Here is a 19,319-nt window from a genome sequence, read left to right on the forward strand (position 1 = left end):
AAAATCAAATAAAAAATCAAATCAGTTTATCCATTTATATACTGTGTAGGCAGCATATATTGGAAAGCACTGTTTGCCAATCGGGGCAGGACAGTAGCTCAGTGGTTATTTTGGACCTGCTTCCTTCCTCAGTCCAAAATCATACCTGTAGGCTAACTGGCTTCTGGGAACACTGGCCCTGATGTGAGTGTGTGCGGGTTTTTTCAGTTTGTCTGTCCACCTGCACTTGTGCTGTCCCATCTAGGCTGTACCCTGCCTTGTTGCTTGCCCGGACAGACCCCTGAATTGGATGAAGCAGTTGGAAAATGGATGGATGTTTGCCAATCAATGCCACGTTTCATGAGAAATGAAACTGGGGCCAGGCTGGCAGCAGAGGTGTGATAAAAGGTGACTCATTTTATCCTGATGTGAACTGAAGGAAAGGGAAATGGGAAATTGCTGAGGATTTTTGTCCAGCAGTGAGCTTTAAAGTGCAAGTAGGCTGTGAAAGGCAGCCTACACTATATCCTAAAATCAGCCCTTTTTGCTTATTTAACATTCACAATCAGTATATTTTTTTATTACAAATCCTTACCAAAATATTGGCCCAGCACATCATATGTTTCAAGACTTCAGAGGACTGTAAAGTAGTAGCAGATCTGTCCTCCTTCTCTGTGCTATACTATGGGAAAAGGGGAGGATGTCAATAAACTCATGAGTCATGGCTATTGGTACATGTGCAGCTGGTGCAGGACTGAGGGCAACAGCATACCTGGCTAATGGATTGTTGAGATTCAGTGGTTTACAGAGAATTGTTGGCAGACAAAAAAAAACACCCCATAAAGTAGAACATCACACACTGAAATAAACTAAACAGATTTCACATCTTGTTAAAAGGCCACTGAGCCTGCTCAATTCTGCAGTATTTTGCTGCTGTAATCTCAATTAGATTGAGACCAAGCTAATACAAGGTAGTACATGATATTTTCATAATGCAGTATATCTGCACATTATTAGATTAATTGATACTTCAAAATAATTCTTCAAACTCAACTGAAGCTGTAATTTCCAGGTGCAGAATTAAAACACTAGATGGCAGCACAGTGCAACAAAACAGCAGCTGTAACGACGTTATGTAGATTGATCAATGTGATCATTGTCAATTATTTTAACAATCATCAATAAAACACAATATCAAGCAGAAGGATTATATCCATATTTATGTTTTTTTATGCCTAATATGTATTTTCTTTGGTTCTTAAGTATTTATCCTTGGTTGTCTTTTCAGCTATGAAATCCAATATTTCTGTAAAGTGAAATGCAATCCAGTCCAGTGTGTACATTAGGAGTCATGGGGCCTCAGTGGTCTGCATTGCTGCCTTGCAGAGCTGGGGCCCTGGGTTCAATTCCTGAGGTGCTGTCTGTGTGGAGTTTGTATGTTCTCCCCCATGTTTATGTGGGTTTCAGGTTTCCTCCCACAGCCCCAAAACACACCGGCAGATTAATTGGCTTCCTGAAAGATCGGCCCTGGTGTGAGTGTGCGCATGTTTGTGCCTGGGTGTCTGCCCTGTGATGGACTGGTGTCGTATTCCATATGACCAAAAAGCCCAATTTTCAATCCATCTGACCATGAGACATTGTCATGGTTGGCATTCAAATGATGTTTGGATAGGACTTGAGTTTTACGTCTCATCTGAAAGACGGCGCCTTTTTACAGTATAATGTCCCCATCACTATACTGGGGCATTAGGATCCACACAGACTGCAGGGTGAGCGCCCCCTACTGGCCCCCTCTAATACCTCTTCCAGCAGCAACCTTAGTTTTTCCCAGGAGTCTCCCATCCAGGTACTGGCCAGGCTCACACTGCTGAGCTTCAGGGGGCTGCCAGCTGGGAGCTGCAGGGTGAGATGGCTGCTGGCCACTTGACAAACCCGTCTCCCTCTTCGGTGACTCACCGTCTTGTCCAGGCAGTACCAGCCTGGGGCTCTCTCGAAACAGGCTGAGGACTTTCTCCAGGGGTCAGGGGTCGGCCACCAGCCCCACCCCCTCAACATCCTCTGCCCGGGAGCTGTGGGCGCAGTGGCCCGCCCGCAGGGATGCCTGTCTCCTGTCAATCACGACTTGCACCTCTGATTCAGCCAGTCTGTTGTTCTATTTCTCACACACTCTCGGACTGCACACCTGTCTGCTGATGGTATCTCCCTGAGGACTGCCTTCGCTCTCGGCTATGGGGAGAAGATCCTCTGTGAACTTGCCATGCACTGCCATGCTGTTCCAGTAAGCAAACAACTTCAGCACACATCCACCCCATTGTCCCGGCAAACGAGACAACGTGCACCCTGCCTGTCCAGCACGTGTGATGCCCCTCAGTGTAGCCTTAGATATTTTCCCTACAAGCCTGGGAGCCTTTTCAAACAATGGATGGATGTAAATGTTAATCGTTTCTGCTTTGGCAACACTGTGACTCATGGGACCTGTCAATAAAGCTCTGAGTTCGGATTCTGGACCCCACCTGCTCACAGCTCAGCTCTCACCTCATCTTCTTCTCGCCCCTGCTGACATCCTGATCGGCCCACCCTCCGTCCGGCTCCTCCAGGCTGGCTCAGCAATGGCCTCTTTTGCCCCACCTGGAACAAGCAGCTGCTCGACTTCGATGTCTCCCACACTTCTGCACTGCAGCAGTGTGCACTAGGCCCCAGCTGCTCGTTCACAGCCCTCCCCACCCTGCTGCCCACAGCTCATGGGACAGTGGACGCTGGGAGAGCATGCCTCTTCCCTAGACGTACAGTTGAATGCACTTGAGCAATTGGGAAGAGGTACAGGATCTTGCTCGAGAACACAGCAGAAGTACTGTATTTCAGGCAGAGACTCAAACCCCCAACCTGCAATCTGTACTGCAGTCAAGAGCTCTGACTACTGATACATGCCACCCTAATGCATTTGAGAACTACTTTCTAAATGGAAAACACAAACTTGACAAATCCAGATATGTGACCAGGCAGAAATGAAATGGGTTTTGGAATTAAAAACATCTAAGGAACACTGATATTTTGTGCATACTTGTTTGTGCTTATGTGACCTGAATCATGGAACGGAAAATAATCAGTCAATCTTTTTTATGAAGCAGCATTTAAAAACAATTAATTCCATTATGAGCCACAAAATCGTTTTTGGTAACACACATCAGTAGTGCCACACACTTGATCACCAGATCTTCACTGACACTCAAAGAAACCCAGACAGCTGGAAAATAATTTGGGCAAAATTGCTTTTTAGTCTTAATGGTGACAGACGGCTGAAAATTCAGATAAACAGCTTTTCACCTACCATAGATAGAAGGATAGATACTATAGATAGAAAACGATACCTGACAGATACTGTAGATACAGAAGGTACTGATAGATCAAAGGGCAGACAACGAGAAAGAGAGATCAGTAATGGCAAGAATGAGTCTGAATTCAACTTTACGACATTGGCTGGAGGTGTCAGATCATCAACATTCCAATCTAAACACGCTAAAAGTTCAAAATGAAATTTAAAGGGGAAGTCGCTTTTAGTTGGATTTTTTTTTTATCTGCACCAGATGCACACAGACACACAATCAGACAGACATAAGTCCAGACAGGCCAGCGTTCTCCTCCTCAGCAGCCAGGGCGTTTTGCTTCATGGAGCCAGAGCAATCGTCTCAACGGGAGTGGAAGAGCAGAGCTGAACAGGGTGCGTTGGAGGCGGCTGTCCTCCGAGTTGGCATAGTCAGGAATTAGGCAGGACTGGCATTAATGGGTGCAGTATTCCTCTCTAGGCCTGGAATAATGGGATCCAGATCCCTCTTTAGCTGGGCGACAGGGCAGGGCTGGCTTCTGTGCTGATGGTGACCAAACACTCACTGGATTTCAGGCTGGCCAGAGACTTGCAGCTGGGCAGGGAAGCCAGCGAGCCACAGAGACCCAGCATGGAGGGTGTGTAGTCTTTGCCTTGGAGAGAAACACTGGACTTAAAATTTGTTTTTGTCTCGATCCTTTGCACAACTTCCTGTACGGTAGATTGTTATGTGCAACATTAAAGGTGCGCAATATTACCCTACTGAGCATTTACACAGCGAAAACATGTCAAACCATAAGAGAAAGCAGAAAAAAACAACTGAATTAGGGTAAAATGCAGTGTAAAACAACGATGCACAGTACAGGGAATGATTCATTGATTCAAGACTGGGAAAACCGGTGGCCTTTTTGATCTGTTAAGCAACTCTGTAGCCAAGAGTGCAACAGTAGCCTAGATTGGACTTTTTCTTGGTTAACAGAAAAGGGTGCAGGGGGGGCTTGGATCCGTAAGAGGCCCGACTCACTGTGTCTTACTCTATGCAAGTTACTGAGCCTCGGAGAACCTAGAAAACTGAGGCCTGGCTGTGACTATGCAGCAAAGGCTGTTGATAGTTATAGTAACTTTGCATTAAAGTGTCTGCAAACAAGACCACCTAGTACACAAAAAACACTGTTCTCAGATTTTCTGTGGTCTTTAATGCTAATGGGCCTCATTACCAGGGCTAGAGCTGTACCTGTTGTGCACCATGTTTCCCCATTCTGCTTCCCATCAGTCTTCTGCGAATCGGAGTCCAGGCTAATCTCGGCAGACAGCTGCTCCACGCTGTGGAAGCTTCTCCTGAGGCACACAGTGAGACAGGCAGACAGAAAAGCAGTGTAAAAACAGGGGTGAGAATGAAAAGGCTATTGATCTCAAAATCTGTATTCTCAGTTCAGTTCATCTCCTCTTTGTACTCTGAATTTTCATTCAACTGAGCTCAAGCCTCCAGCACAACAGGCTTGGAGAGTTTAAAACAACACATGTCCTCTGAAACATGTTGTCACATAAACCATCCAGAAACAGCAGTGGTCTCCTAAATATGGCCAAGATCTTGGGGTGACTAACAATCTCATCATTTAATTAACTAACCACATATTAGTCCATGGGACATTAGCAGATAACAGATTATAGGGAAATGTGTTAGAGTTAGGATCTGTTGTTGTATCTGATGTCACACCAGGCTTGATTTTTTTTTAAGCCTTTGGGGAAGAGAGCAGATATCTTCCTCTGTTCTGCACAGTCTGCAATACCAGCGTGTGAAATTGGAAAAGAATCAGGAAATACCTTCGAAAGAGCTTGACATCTTCTTGGTTATTGAAGGTTCTCAGTGATGGCCACTGGTTGACGAGGGGGATGGTCATCTCCTTTGACAAGTTGTTGGAATCGCAGGGAATGAGACCAGTTCTATTGAACAGGACAGAGAGATGACAAGCCACATAAAATACTGCCACAGGCCTTTCCAATATGTAGCCAGTGCTGATTCATTTACAGTATCTGAGACTTGAATGGCTGTATTGAAAACAGGAAATAATGTAAATGGTCTGTTTTCTTTCATAGTATTGCTGACTGGATTCAAACTGTCTGGGCACAATCACCAAAAGAGCAGAGACAGAGTGAGAGTTGGGATTCAATTTTCATTACTCTACAGATGTAGATCATGGCATTATGAAAAACTGAATATCCACTGTGCTATAACAAAAAACAGATAAAGGGTAGAGGAATTTCTTGCTTTTTAAATCCAAACGCAGAGCTGTAATCAAAAAGACCCCATGACTGTGTACAAGGCTGAGTTTATGGAATTGGCATCAATGATCCAGCATGTTACCAATTAGGAAACAGCTACTGTGTGAGTTACAACCTGAGAAGAAGACAGTTGTTATAAAAGTGGTGCTCCAGTTTCTTCCCATAGTCCAAGAACATACAGTACTAGACGGCTAGCTGGCTTCTGGGACAATTGGCCCTGGTGTGAGTGTGTGTGCGTATCCGAGTTTGTGCCTGTGTGTGTCCTGTGATTGACTGGTGTCCTGTCCAGGGTGTACCCTGCCTTGTGCACTTTGTTTGCCAGGTAGGCTCCTGCAGCCCTGCTCCCTGAGGTGGGTGAAGCGGTTAGGAAACGGGGGGTGAAATGAGCTTCGAAGTGCGCTGGAGCAGGAGGGAGTGGCGCTGGTGTCCGGGCCAGCTGTCGGTGCACGGGGCTGACTCACAGCTGCTCCTGCAGCTCCAGCACGATGCCCTCCAGCTCCTTCTTCTCCTGCTGGCTCTGCAGCCGCGCCTCCTCCAGCCGCAGGGTCAGGCGCTTGTTCTCCGCCTCCAGGTTCTTCAGCTGCGACTCCCTCAGCCTCACCAGCTCCTCCAGGTAACCCTGCCGGTGCAGAGGCAGCCTGTTCACAATGCAGCCCGGGCCCACACGAAAGACAGGCAATGGGTCTGAGCAGCAGACTGTCCAGGCTACAGGCTAGCAAACACTAAAGTCTATTTAATGCCATTTGAGCTACAGTGCAAACACCTGTGTCTGCACATGTCTTCTAAATACATTAGGAGTATTTTCTATTGTTGTCTATTTTCAAGCTGACTGGTGAGGCAGTGTTGTAGAGGGAATGTATTTTGGACCGTGAGTTTTGAGAAGCCTCTACCCACCATAACCCTGCCTTTCCTCTTCTGCTCGAAGGGAACCCAGAGGAAAGAGAGACTGACAGAGGGCAGTTTTCTAGGGAAGCTCTGGTAGGCAGTAGCCACAGCTCAAAAGTTGAAAAACAATGGCTTTCCCAGCCAGAAAATCTATTAGAAAGTTAATAAGTGAAGCGATCTCCAAAGATTACCCTGTTATTATCGGTCTACTTTACCCATAAAGGAAGAGTGCGTGGCAATAAATCATTAGGAGGAAACCATTCATGAGGCTAGTATCCTGCTGTATAACTATACAACTATAACAGCCCAGCCAGCAGTACCTTGGCATCCCAAACTGTCACACTGGGTAAGAGCACAACTCCTTCTGGGGATCTGTCAGCTGACCAACTGCAGGAAGCCCTTCGGTCAGGTGACTCTTTAAATACAGGCTCACTGCTTGGAATGAATTTGTGAGTGTTGTGACCGTTTCATAAAATGGTAAAAAAGCCTCGGAGGGAGAGAAAGAGGCTTTGTGGTGTATTTGGACGAGCTCACGTGACGAGTGTGTTTGGAGTTCGGGGAGCAGGGTAGCTAGGGGCTTTGAGAAGATGTTTCGGCAGGAGCTTGATGAAGACCTTAGGCTTTTGTTTTGAATTCCCTGCACAATACATAAATTGCACTCGTGTGTTTAAACCTTACTGCTATCTGTCTGTGTTGTTTGCTGGCCTGGACACACCCACAGGTATTCCACAGTATGACTAAAATTGTGACTTCCAACACGCTACAGAAACACTGCACCTAACTGCACCATACTAGAAGGCAGGGCCAGGACCTTCTGTGCATAAACGATCTTATATTTCTGCTCCATCTTGCGACACTTCCTGCTCCAGCTCTCCTCGTCCGTGACCAGGGGGATGTAGGGATGGTCAGGAATGCTGTCGTCACTGGTGCTGCTGTCCACGCTGTTCCTGTCGTCATCGTCGCTCATGTAGTCGTAGCTGCACGGAGACAAGGAACACGGATTCACCAGCCAGCGCCTTACACATCCATCCTACAGCCGTGTCGGCTTCACTACGACACAGAGCACATGATTCACTTACAGTCCACACTGCAGGCTTTATTCAGAATCAGGGTAAAGGTTATTGCAGTGCAAGGTTTTCACACACATACTTTCCTCTTTCTCTCGCCTGGAGAACTCCATCATTGGATAGCATCATGGGACATTTAGTAAGAGTCTAAGAAAACCCTTTTCTGGGTTATTACTGGCTCCAGCCTGTCAGATGTTCTAGTTCTTGGGCTCTTGACCCAGGAAGTATCAGAGTGTTAGGAGGTCCCTGTCCAGCAGGTCTTATTCATCACCCTTAAAATCATCCACTTGTAAAGACTAGGAAAGGGTGTTACACAGTAGTGTACACAGCTTTTTTTCTCTTAAAAAAATGAAAATCAGGCTGAACAACTGCTCTATATCCCTGCAGTACAATAACCTTGATTAGAGACTTGTGAAGGTGCTTACCTTTGTGTAAACTTCAGGTAAGGTGTGTAATCGATCACTGCTGGGGTCTTTCCATCTAGTACCTCACCTTTCAGGCAGAAACTGGGCAAAGAGCAGAGAGGCTACATTCCCAATCTTTTCATACAGTACATGGCTGTAGTAAATTGCCATCTAAATTAATAAATCAGGACAGCTTTCCTGTTATGGAACCATACAAAGAACTGGGAGAGCAATTTTATATATTTTTAATGAACATTTCAAATTATCAGTAATGTTTTATTATTTACCCACCTCAATAGCAAACTGTTGTAAGACATAGTAAGCCAGCAGTGACTCCTGAACCACAGGAGAGGAAGAGACCGAAAAGGAGAAAGGCCCCACCAACCAGTGAAGCATTCTACAAGATGTTCAAAGTATTTTCAAAGAAGAGCAAATGGGATTGTTTAAATGACCCAGATAAAGGCCCTAACCAAAGAGAGAAAAAAGTCTCTTAGGGCCTAGTCATTCACTAAAATGAACCCTGACTGTTTTAAACTGCATCAGGAATGGAGTCATACAGTGCATACTATCACTGCTGATCTAGTTTTTATTGACCCTGAATACACAAACCTATTACTGTCTAGTCACTGTGTCATCCTAACTGAACCATATAAAGCCACAGTCCTGCAGTTTTTATTGGTCAGCAACCAGAGACCTGTAAGAATTTCAGCAGGCTGCAATAAATCACTGGTAACATTAAATCAGACCTTTAGTAAGGTACTGTAGAATAGAAACCAGAGGAGCTATGTGATTCCTGCATCCTGCATCAGGACTGGGTATTGATCTAGTCTACTCTCTAGGCCAGTAAGTAAGAGGTCTTTCAGCTCATTCGGAAAGGAGCTGACAAAGGAAAGCCAATGTTTCACTTCCAGAACAACAATGAAGCACAGTCCTGTGCAGAAATATGAAAATTAAGAGATGCAACATTTAGGATTGTGTGTAGGAAGCACTTCTTTACTGCTTTCCACAAAGGGTGACGTGTCTGTTGTGGCAGAAACTCACGTAGAAAAGAAAATAAAAAACCTGAAACATTTTTCAGGTTGAAAAATGATATAAGGATCCAAAGACACAATAATATGCAAGGTACAGATGCAATCGGAGTTGACAAAAGAGGCTCGGCACTACACAAAGAGTTGCGGGTGCATGGAACAAACTACCTAGCCCTATGGTTGGATACATGTGTCTGATGTTACTGCCCTCTTACCTGAAGTCTATAGCGCTCAGCCCAATCAGCATTCCTGTCAGCACAGTGGATTCTTCCCTCAGCATGATCGCCCCGTCATCATAAAACCTCCTGAAGACATTGATCAAAGACAGCATTAATGTAGACTGCTTTATTATTGTGAATAAATTCCTTTCTAGCTGCATGTGATATTTGCAGTGCTCTCCTTATTACCTGCAATCATAGTTAATTCTGCTCAGAAAGTAATCTGTCATGCTGGCAAAACACTCTAGCAAAAGCTGCATATGGAAAGGGCACACTATGGTATAACACTGATGTCTTCCTACAGATATTTCACCCTGTTTGCACGTATGGCACCAGCTGCCATTCCAGAAGCTAATCTGGGTACAGTACTTAGCCAGACTGAGAAAAAAATGACCTACAGAGCAAAAACAATTGGGAGTCTCACACCAATTCCATAATTATTATTTGTGCACAGGCAGACACATGCACTATAAAGCGATTAAAGTTTCTCTACATTATTGTTTTCTGAAAACCTGTTTGACCTGAAATGCAGTAAAATGTAATACAGAATGGAAAAGTATCCTCTGCTTCGTGGGAGGGATGCAACAAGTGAGCAGGACACAAAATGGCCAGTTTTCAGAGGGTCACATGACATTTGCATGTCAAATACGGACAGGGCATGTCTTCCAGTTTGGGAAGGAAAAGGCCCAACGCTAGAAGGGAAGACGATGCTCCCTGGAGGCTCTGGTTCACGAATCCTGTCAGCTGGTTCCGAACAGTGTTTCAGTCACGCTACTTGGCAGCTCGATGGTAAAATCACTCTCCTGCCTGCTGTGGGCGGAGTGGGGGAGAGCCGGCACTGACAGATGGCATCTACAGAAACATCAACGACTAGAGAATAAACAGGGGGAGGAGGAGGACGAGGAGGAGGACGAAGAGCCCCCTCCCTTCACTGTAACACTGTGCTCATGAAGCATCAGAGAGGTCGCAAAAAAGCTCTCTTTACCAACAGCAGCTGACAAAGCCCCCCTCAGCATCTCCACTGTGGTTCAGCCAGACAGCAAGAACAGAGTCAAGAAATTGCAAAAAGACAACAAGCTAATCTTCACGTTAATAAGAATCACATTTTGTGCATCTCGTTTTTGTTTCGAACATCCCAATGGACTTCACAATAGAATCCTGACAAAAGGAGCAAAAACTATTTCCAGCATCAGTGGAAAGTGATATGGGTGGCACAGTGATTATGCTACCTCACAGCTCCTTGGTCCTGGGTCACTTAGGACCTGGAGTATCTGTGAGGAGTCTGTATGGTTTCCTCTTTGTGCTCCGGTCTCCCCCAATAGACCAAAAGGTAAGTGCATTGGCTTCTGGGAAAACTGTCCGTGGTGTGAGGGTGTGTGTCAGTGCCTGTGTGTGCCCTACAGTATGATGGGCTGGGGTCCCATCCAGGCTGTACCCAGCCTTGTGTCTGTTGCTTGCTGGGATAGGCTCTGGCTCCCCCATGACCCTGAACTGGAAGAAGTGGTTAGAAAATGGATGGATTAAAAAACAATACTCTTGTAAAACTTCTGTAATGCTTTCTCTGCCACTCTTAGATTGTCATTACACGAGCAAACAGTCAAAAGTGAAGTAAATACTGCCAAAAGATCCTGCAAGATTTTCCTCAAATAAAATGATTGCATTTTTTTTTTAGTTAAGAATGCCTTGGTCAGCTGATGCTTTTTCAGATTCACTCTGTGCACCTGGTGAAAAGATTTTTGGATCATCAAGAGGAATCAGTTTTCCCCTTACAGCCTTTACCACAGACTCTTCTCGTTTGAGAAGTTGTCAGGTTTGACTTTCTTATGTGTCTACTTGTATAGAAACAGGAGCTGGAATGTGCCTGAATAGTCAGAGTCAATTCCTGCCCTCCCAGTGAAAGATTTTTTAGGGTTTTGTATCTTTGACCAAGTAAAGGATTCAAATATATATTTATGATCAAAATGAGCAATACGTACTGCCCAAACCCTGAGCATCAGCTGCAATAAACAGTGGACACAACTGATGTGGAACATAAGATCAGGGTTACAGTGCAGGAGCTTCCTGCAGCCTTCGTTGTACTTTCAGTGTTTATTTTTCCACTTGCTAATCACAGCCTTTTAAACCTTAGAGGCTGTCTGAACTGATAAATTAGCCAGATCTGCTTTTGCCTTCAGCAATGCACCAGTAATTTTGTTTCCCATGAGGCTGCTTGCATCAGCCTTTTTTCCATATCTCTGCACACTGGGCTAAAGGCCTAGTCTGCTGCTACTTCATTTTGCAGAGGGTGGGTCGCTCCTATGGAATATGCCATTTTTCTGCGCTATAAATAACGTAACACATTCTCAAGCTGGAGCAATATTCAGCAGCCCGGCAGTGCTTCTGTGGAGGGTGAAAGCTGGCGATACCTGGTTGTCCGCGTGTCCCTCAGGGCTGTGGCGATGTACTCTGAAAGACGCTTCTCCATCAGTGCCACTCTCACCCAGGCACGGCCCTGCAGACAGCAAGAACAAAGAGCCCATTATTCACCTCGTCTGACAGCCTCAGCAGCACAGCAGCAGCTACTGGGCTTCTCAGATATTCTTCCTCTCAGACTGCCAGATATCACCTAAAACAGAAGGAACTGCACTAATTACAAGATGCGATTCCCTGCCTTCCCATCTTTCAGTCCAGTTTTGGGCATGTCCTCTGTTTTTCACACAACAGATCGATAAGGGGTGAAACATCATATGATGCATTTTAAGCACGCTGATTGCAAATCAGATCAGGGCTGCGGTTAAATTGTTTTGTAGGCTGATGTGGATCAAGCTATGTTCTTGTAGAGGAGATTTAAATTCTTCTGAGCATATGAAATATACTGTATGTACTTGGTTATGGGAAACTCAACTCAATTATCAAGCAAGAGAAAAGCTGGTGACTTCACATCAGTGTGTACACAGTGTATGCAGCACACAGTCTATAAAAGGCACTGACCCACAGTAGGAATCTTTCCCTTTTCACTGAAAGGACCAGCACACAAAATAACACTGTACATTGACTATGAAGCAAAAGGACCTATATTACAATTTCCACATGTGTGATATCTGATGGCTTAAAACACATTTAAAGGGAAGAATATTGGGGAATCCTTTCAGAATCGCTCCTCCTGTAAACAAGTCAGCAAGGTATCTGTAAAATCTCTTGGAAGTTCAACCTAGCAAATACTATCATTCAGTAACTTATAGAGCTTGTGTCTTCACTGAAAACCTGCAGAACACAACCCACAGACCATTGCAAAAATACATTAAATAAAATCTCCCTTTGTTCAAAATTCATACTTTTATAATTCATACAAATTATAAAGCAAAATATACAAGATAAACAAAGGATCCTTTGACAGACCTGTCAATAATTTGAAAAAAGGAATGCTGTTTAATTGAAAGGAACATATACACCAAGGCAGGCATAATGACTGCAACTATCAATAGAAAAGAGTGTAAAGTTCTCACAGAAATGATGGAAACATGATTGTTAAAATAATCACATGGCTATTTAAGAAGGAAATGGTCTCTCATCACTGGCATGGTGTAAATTCATACTGTCCCAAAGTGTGGTCTTCCCTATAAGTAGAATCACAAATATTCCCGGTGACAAGTCATGTCATTTGTCATGTAATAATGATAAAAATGCAGAAAATTTAAAATCTGTATCTGCAGTGGTTTGAAAAGTGAGGAAAGGGCTTCTGCACACTGTAGCCTTAATTTCAGAACAGAAGTATATTATGATCTAGAGCCACAAAGCATATCAGTATCATCAGCAGACATAGTACAAAATATAGTATATTATAGTAGAAGACAAGACATTTCTTTCAGAAATGGCTAGGTGAATACAACCAGCTAGGAGAGAATATTTGGTACTGATGTCACATTATGACTTTCCCCATCTGCTTCAGTAACTCTCAGCACAGCTTTCAAGGGCAGATGCATAAGCCTATTAATGTCTCTGGGCGTGCAGCAAAAACACAAAGCACAAAACCCAGCTGACACAAACAGACAATTTGATAGTCTGGCCTGTAGTGTCTTGGCAGTGGCATAGGCTGCTATTGACACTGGGGTGTGGACAATCCCACTGCACGTAAACAGACTCTGTACGTGTGCCGGATTGCGGTCGGCAAGTTCCAGAACTTCCAGAACTTCCCGAAGTGGCCTCTTGCCTTTGCTCGGGATGAGTTGATGTTCTCCATGTTCTCGATGCTCGAGACGCAGTTGTTCTGGACTTTGCTGCAGGCAACGCGAATGTAGTCCCAGAAGCTTCTCTGTCCATCATAGCTGAACCAGCTGGCAGGGCCTGAGAAGGCATTTTTGAAAAGTCAGAAAGCTTTCTTCGGCTTTGAAAAATGAGTTTCATCATTATGACCGATGGTTAATGAATGTAATTTGATTCTCTGTTAACTTAATTAGATTTAATTCGGGCTTCACACTTTCCACCAGCAATCAGATCAGTCTGAGGCAGGGGTCCTGGTCATTCATTCATTCAGCACTCCAGTTCACTGGACTCCGGTTCAATTACCTTTGAAACGATGGCTAAGGATCTGCTCTAGAATCGCAGCAAAGTTGATGAATTCCTCTGATGAGTCATCAATAGGCTCTGCTGTGTACTTCTCTAACAGCGTCTTCACTGAAAACCTGCAGAACACAACCCACAGACCATAAAACTATATATAGTTTCTGGATCTAAGAATTTACTCAAGACAAAATAACTGAAGGATATTAATCTGTTGACTCTGGAAGAACAGGGATGTTTAGACAAGCATTCAAAGATTTGCAAAAAAACAACGCTTTTACTACTTTAGAATTAAGAATAAAGCAAATTGATTTGAAAGCAATTTGTCACAATTGTTTTTCTAGTTCGTGAAATGCAGCTAATACAGTTAAAAGCTTTGCCAGCACTGCTAAGAAAATTCTTTTTGCAGTCCTTTAACTGTATTCGCCTCCTCAGCATGTTGGAGGTGGACTTTTAACAATTGCAACTTTTGATCTGTAATTTAAGATCCCCACATCTGGAGATAAAAAACACATGCAAAGGTTCCAGTTGAGCTAACTTGTTAGGTAAAGAGCTCAGCTGGAATGAGAACAGTGGGTGTACAGGCCCAGGACCGGGACTGGAGAAGAGCTTTGTGCTCGTAATGCCCCCACATATACTGTAGTATACTAATGTAAGATGCCCCTCTGGACCACTAGCTTGTTTGGAAGCTGGAAATGTACTGAATTTCAAGGATTTCATCCTGACATTTCTCGAGGGACTCCAGGGAAACCACTGCCTATTTATTCTTTGTCAATCTTATGACTTAGACCACTATCCACTGACCTCCTCAGGTCATCTAACATCGAACATTTCTTGATCATCTAACATTTCTTCTCAAAGCTGATTAGCAGAACACATACAAGGGTAGAAAATGCCAACTGAATTGAAAATCCAACCAGAATGCCAACATCAACACACTTTATAGAAGAGACCATAGAAGGTTGAACTTTTTTCACAACACTTGTAAAATAGAACTGTTGTCATTGTTTTATAGATGTATTGAATCCATTTGTTTATCTCCAATGTTGATACAGAGCTCTATCTAAATCAGTAAGAATTAAAACAAGAGGTAAAAACAAAACCAAAGGATGTTACATGGCAGAAAAACGGCAGTGCCAGTCACTCAATCCGAGCACAAGAACAAAGACATTCACAAAGGCAGCAATAACTTCTTGAGCAGTTTTTGGAGCTGTGTGAATTCGTGAAAATAGAGCATTTTTCTCTTTGCACAAGGGACAAGAGTAACATAAAATTAAGAAGATAAATGACATGTAGCATGAGAGAATTTTACATCATAAAAATCTATCAAATGTAAAAAAACATGCAGAAGCCTATAACACATCCTTATAATGCTCTGTCAAAACAGCAGTACTTTGTTCTCAGTTGTTATGATGGCATTCAACTCGCAGGCTCTGTTTAAGGGCTGATACTGGGATGTGTAATCTCCTGTGCAGAAAGAGAAAAGTGCATGCCGTACGATGAGGGCATTCCAAAGTAGTTCTTGAAACGTTCAGTGGCTCTTTTTAAATATGATTTAACTCTCTTTTTTTTTTTACTGGACTTTCTAAAGCCAAGGACAACTGACAAAAACAAAAATACAGAAATTGGATGTCTCCCCTCTTGGATGCTGGGTGTAAAGCTGCAAAAGCATTTTCTGTCCCTGCAGATCCTAGGAGCAGTCTCTATACCTACTGGCCAAAATATTAGGTACCCCAGTACCACCCCATTTTCCTGAAAGGATGGCCTGGAGCTGAAATAAACCATTTTCTGTGGGATTGAAGTTCACATTCCACCACATTGAGGCTGGGGGATCTTCCTGATCAAGGAAGATGACAGAGGTCTGTCTCATGTGTGTGAAACCAGACATACATTGCTTGTGTCATTATCTACAACATTGTGTTAGTTTTTGTTGTTACATTGTGTTATGCTGTGGTGCAAGTAATTTTATACACCAGCTAAACTAAACAGAATGGTTTTGCACATTAACATGTCGTGGGAATGTGAACTTCATATGTTGCAAGAGAAGAATAGTAACCCCAGACTCCTGACAAGTCGGACAACAAAGATCAGGGAGGCACAAAAAGGCCTCAGGTCTTCAGCCTGTCTTTCTTCATCCACTGCCTTTGTCTTGGGATTTCAGAATCAGGGGTACCAGTGCCACCTACTGGTGTGCCAACCCCATTACAAGCAGGAACTTGTTTCACTTGATTTCTCCTAGATACAGTACCATCTCCTTCTCAGAACTTTGCAGGCCCCAGTCTTGCTGAACTCCTGAAGATCAAGCTTCAAGGTAAAGCCAACAAGAGACTTCTGCGAATACCTCAGATATTCTAGGAGGACCATGCTGGACCACAGCTTGGGAACCCTATACAATGCAAGTCCAGCACTGAAATGCCACATGAACATATTGTTTTTTTCACATCTCTAATTTTAGTTACTTGAGTTAACTTGAGCTAAATATTTGGAAAATGTCAAACGACCTGTTGTTTTTTTAGGTATTGAAAAGGGTCCGTGAAAAGCACTTGAATCTGGAGTTTGCACTTCTAGGGTTTCAGTCGCCGTCAAGTGTGGTATTTTGAGATCTAGCCAGTGAATGAGTAGTCTGCCTTATGGAAGTGGCCAAACAACGCGCCACTCCTACCCAACTCCATTTCCAGTCTGTGTCAGATCTCCGGCTCTGACAACGCGCTCAGAACAATGCTGGCTAATTCAGTGATGTCAGGGGTGCTGCCCTTGTACCACAAGGCCTCCTTCGGCCATTCCGATGCGTCCCCATGACGACGGGACAATGGCCTTATTGTCACCTCCTGTCCTGAGATGCTTTCAGTTTGACCCCGATTTTAAGACGGTACCTGGTATCAGCTCCTTTGTTGACTGTCAGTCAGAAGCATTCGTTTTGCCAGAGTCTACATCCTAAGCCAAAGATATTCCTACTATAGTGAGTGCAAAAAATTCACAATCTATCGCCCAGACCGTGAATCTTCATGGTAAAGACTGCTGTCATGGCTCCTGTACTGCGCCTGTGCTCCACAGGAAAGCTACAATGCCATTACCTCCCGGACCCTGACCTCCGGTTATTTCAGCAGTACAAGTATAAGCACATTTCTTGAAATTTATTTGAACCAGCAGCTATGCCTACTTTGAAAAAAACTTTATCTTCCACCTTCTTCCTTCTAATACAGACATGCTAAAAAGGAGCTAGCAGTTTTTACACAACATACCTCAGATTTACTTCCTTTCTCACAAACTGGATTATGTTTCACAAGCTCTAGCACCAACTTGTGAAAGAAAAAATATTTTTGTTTTCCATTTAGCCTCCTCTGAAGGAATACTGTACGATGGTGTGGACAACATAACGGTTTCCAATTTATTTTTCTGAAATGACCAGCAATATTTTGGAAGCAGTTGTATTGGATTTTCATTGAGCACATCAGATATAAAGTTACCATTGGGAAAACAAGGTTGTACTACTATAAATATTAAAACAACTTGTGTGAAAATGAATCGTACTGTAGTTGTTCACTCCAGCTATGCGCAGTACAATCCCACTGTCCTCACAATGTTAAACAACAGCATTAAAAATACACACCAGGGAATATGCACATTATACAATACTGGTGATTCTACACTTGTTTCATATCCGGTAACAATGTCACCAGCTATTTTGTTGAAAACATTTAATGATAGTGCAGAAGTATTGCTGTCAGTCAGAAGCACTGCTGTAGGGGTTAATTGCTATTCCCTAGTGGCCTTTATTCGTCTCAACGAGAAAAGGTCATTGGGCACTGCAGCCTATACCACGACAGGACACTACAATTGTTAAGCAATTGAATCCATTTTTAAAGCTTTAATATTTGATCAAAACAAATGACAGCGGATGCTTTCTCGCTCAGTTATTGATTGAGGTTTCCTTCAGCACAGCGACACAGCCGAGGCGACGGCAGCTACAGTGTCCTCTTCCACGGGAAGGTTGTCGCCTTGGCAACGACACCATCCGTGACATTCCTGCTCCGGCGACGGATTACCTCACATCCACAACAACCTCCCGGATACCGGGGGTACCACACACCACACAGGCACCCCCGGCCCGGTCTTCAGGTCCCAGCCCTCAAGGACTACAGTAGCGGAAGACAAGCGCTCCAGCAGTCCATTATTTCACTTAATGACCCCACACGCCTGCCAGCCGGTTATTTGATCTTTTCTTCGCTTGTACCCACTACGGGCGACCCAAAACACATCACCCGTCAAGACAACGAATATGTTATGTTTGAATTTCCTAGGATGATCACTCGTATCTCATTATTTTTGATTGAGCTGCTATAGTGAAACGTTACGAATCATAAAGCCATCGCGACAATGACCCCGGCCTGCCTCATCCTCGCATCAGCGCTCAACACCGGTCTCGTCGTTGAGCCGGGCCGCTTCTGCGTTACAGACTGCGACCAGGCGAAGGGTTTGTCACGCTGGAAATCGAGGACTGCTTAAAGCGGTGGTCACTATATAGAAAAATAATGTAACGTGACCCCCCAACAAAAAGAAATCCCAGCACCCACAGTCGACAGTGCATCAGTAAAACGGCCATTCACATTCCTCTCCAGCTCTTACCGGCAAACCGTAATCAAGTTCTTCCTTTCCACCGCGACGCTCCGACAAGATGCTTTTTTCGACGACAGCCCCATCGCCATTGCAGACTGGAGGCAGCTCGATTCCATCCAGGACGGCGCAGATCCACACCGCTCGGTACCGACCGACAAGACCCCTCCCTTGTTACGCCGTGTACATCTCCCCGGGTCCTCGGGCTGTCGGAAGGAGATCGCCAGCGATGAGGGATTCGTACCCAACCGACGAAAGGAGCCGTCAAACGTCAAAATGCACCGATATCTCCCCCACCCCCCTTTTTTAAAAAACAAATGTAATTCTAGCTCCGGTGCATACCGGCCCTCCGACGCAGCTCGCTGAAGCGGTACTGTCCGAGGTGCTACAACATCCCTCGTCTCTCCTCCCTCTGTCTCCTGTACCAGTGATCTCAGAAGATGCCCCCCAGCCCGGCTTTCGATGACGTGTCGAACAGCACAGCCCATCGAAATACAGCTAGAACTACCCACTGTCGAGCACAGCAATGAACTATAAATAAACCTTGCGAAACTGCATCCCTGCATCTTTAATGCACGGAAAGCAGCACGATCTTTCATTTATACTATCAGGTAGCAAGCCGTAACCTCCAGCATGATCCACTATATCAGAAATAATACGAGTATTTCAATATAAGGTGGAAATTCAAACTGTAGCCTGTGATAGTTTGCCTTGGAAAAAAAAAACCGTTATATTTACGAGGACAGCGTAATGCGCTATCTTGGTAATTACCGGGCCTTAAAATAACAGGCAGCGATGTTCTTACACGATGTACATGTACACCTGAAAATAAAATACTAAGACAAAGAATTATAGCCCGCTCCCTGAATGTCAGCATAACATGTTGGGGAAAGTCTTAACATTTCTGTTCATGTAAAATGAGGTTTAAAATTCATCTTAAGTCATTAAAGGGCGCACTGTACCTCATCTAATCCTGGACC

The 19,319-nt window shown here is 44.2% G+C and overlaps 1 protein-coding gene across 3 annotated transcripts; it reads right to left on the reverse strand.

The window, feature by feature from the left end:
- Positions 1 to 3,081: 3,081 nt before the first annotated feature.
- On the reverse strand, positions 3,082 to 19,042 carry rundc3aa (RUN domain containing 3Aa). Of its 3 annotated transcripts, XM_006638100.3 has the most exons (12): positions 18,682 to 19,005; positions 18,352 to 18,545; positions 13,732 to 13,847; positions 13,376 to 13,509; positions 11,592 to 11,677; positions 9,184 to 9,273; positions 7,962 to 8,042; positions 7,281 to 7,446; positions 6,046 to 6,203; positions 5,126 to 5,245; positions 4,536 to 4,639; positions 3,082 to 3,954 (listed from the first exon to the last, which is right to left on the reverse strand). In XM_006638100.3, exons 2-12 carry the CDS (start codon positions 18,456 to 18,458, stop codon positions 3,812 to 3,814), a joined length of 1,305 nt encoding a protein of 434 aa, XP_006638163.1. In that variant the 5' UTR covers positions 18,459 to 18,545; positions 18,682 to 19,005; the 3' UTR covers positions 3,082 to 3,811. The 3 variants fall into 3 exon arrangements, with proteins under 3 accessions (XP_006638163.1, XP_069041916.1, XP_069041917.1); XM_069185815.1 differs by having other exon boundaries at positions 18,352 to 19,005; XM_069185816.1 differs by lacking the exon at positions 3,082 to 3,954 and having other exon boundaries at positions 4,550 to 4,639; positions 7,247 to 7,446; positions 18,352 to 19,042.
- Positions 19,043 to 19,319: the final 277 nt, after the last annotated feature.

This window comes from Lepisosteus oculatus, chromosome 28 (assembly GCF_040954835.1).
Source record: "Lepisosteus oculatus isolate fLepOcu1 chromosome 28, fLepOcu1.hap2, whole genome shotgun sequence".
In the NCBI taxonomy this organism is placed as follows: domain Eukaryota; kingdom Metazoa; phylum Chordata; class Actinopteri; order Semionotiformes; family Lepisosteidae; genus Lepisosteus; species Lepisosteus oculatus.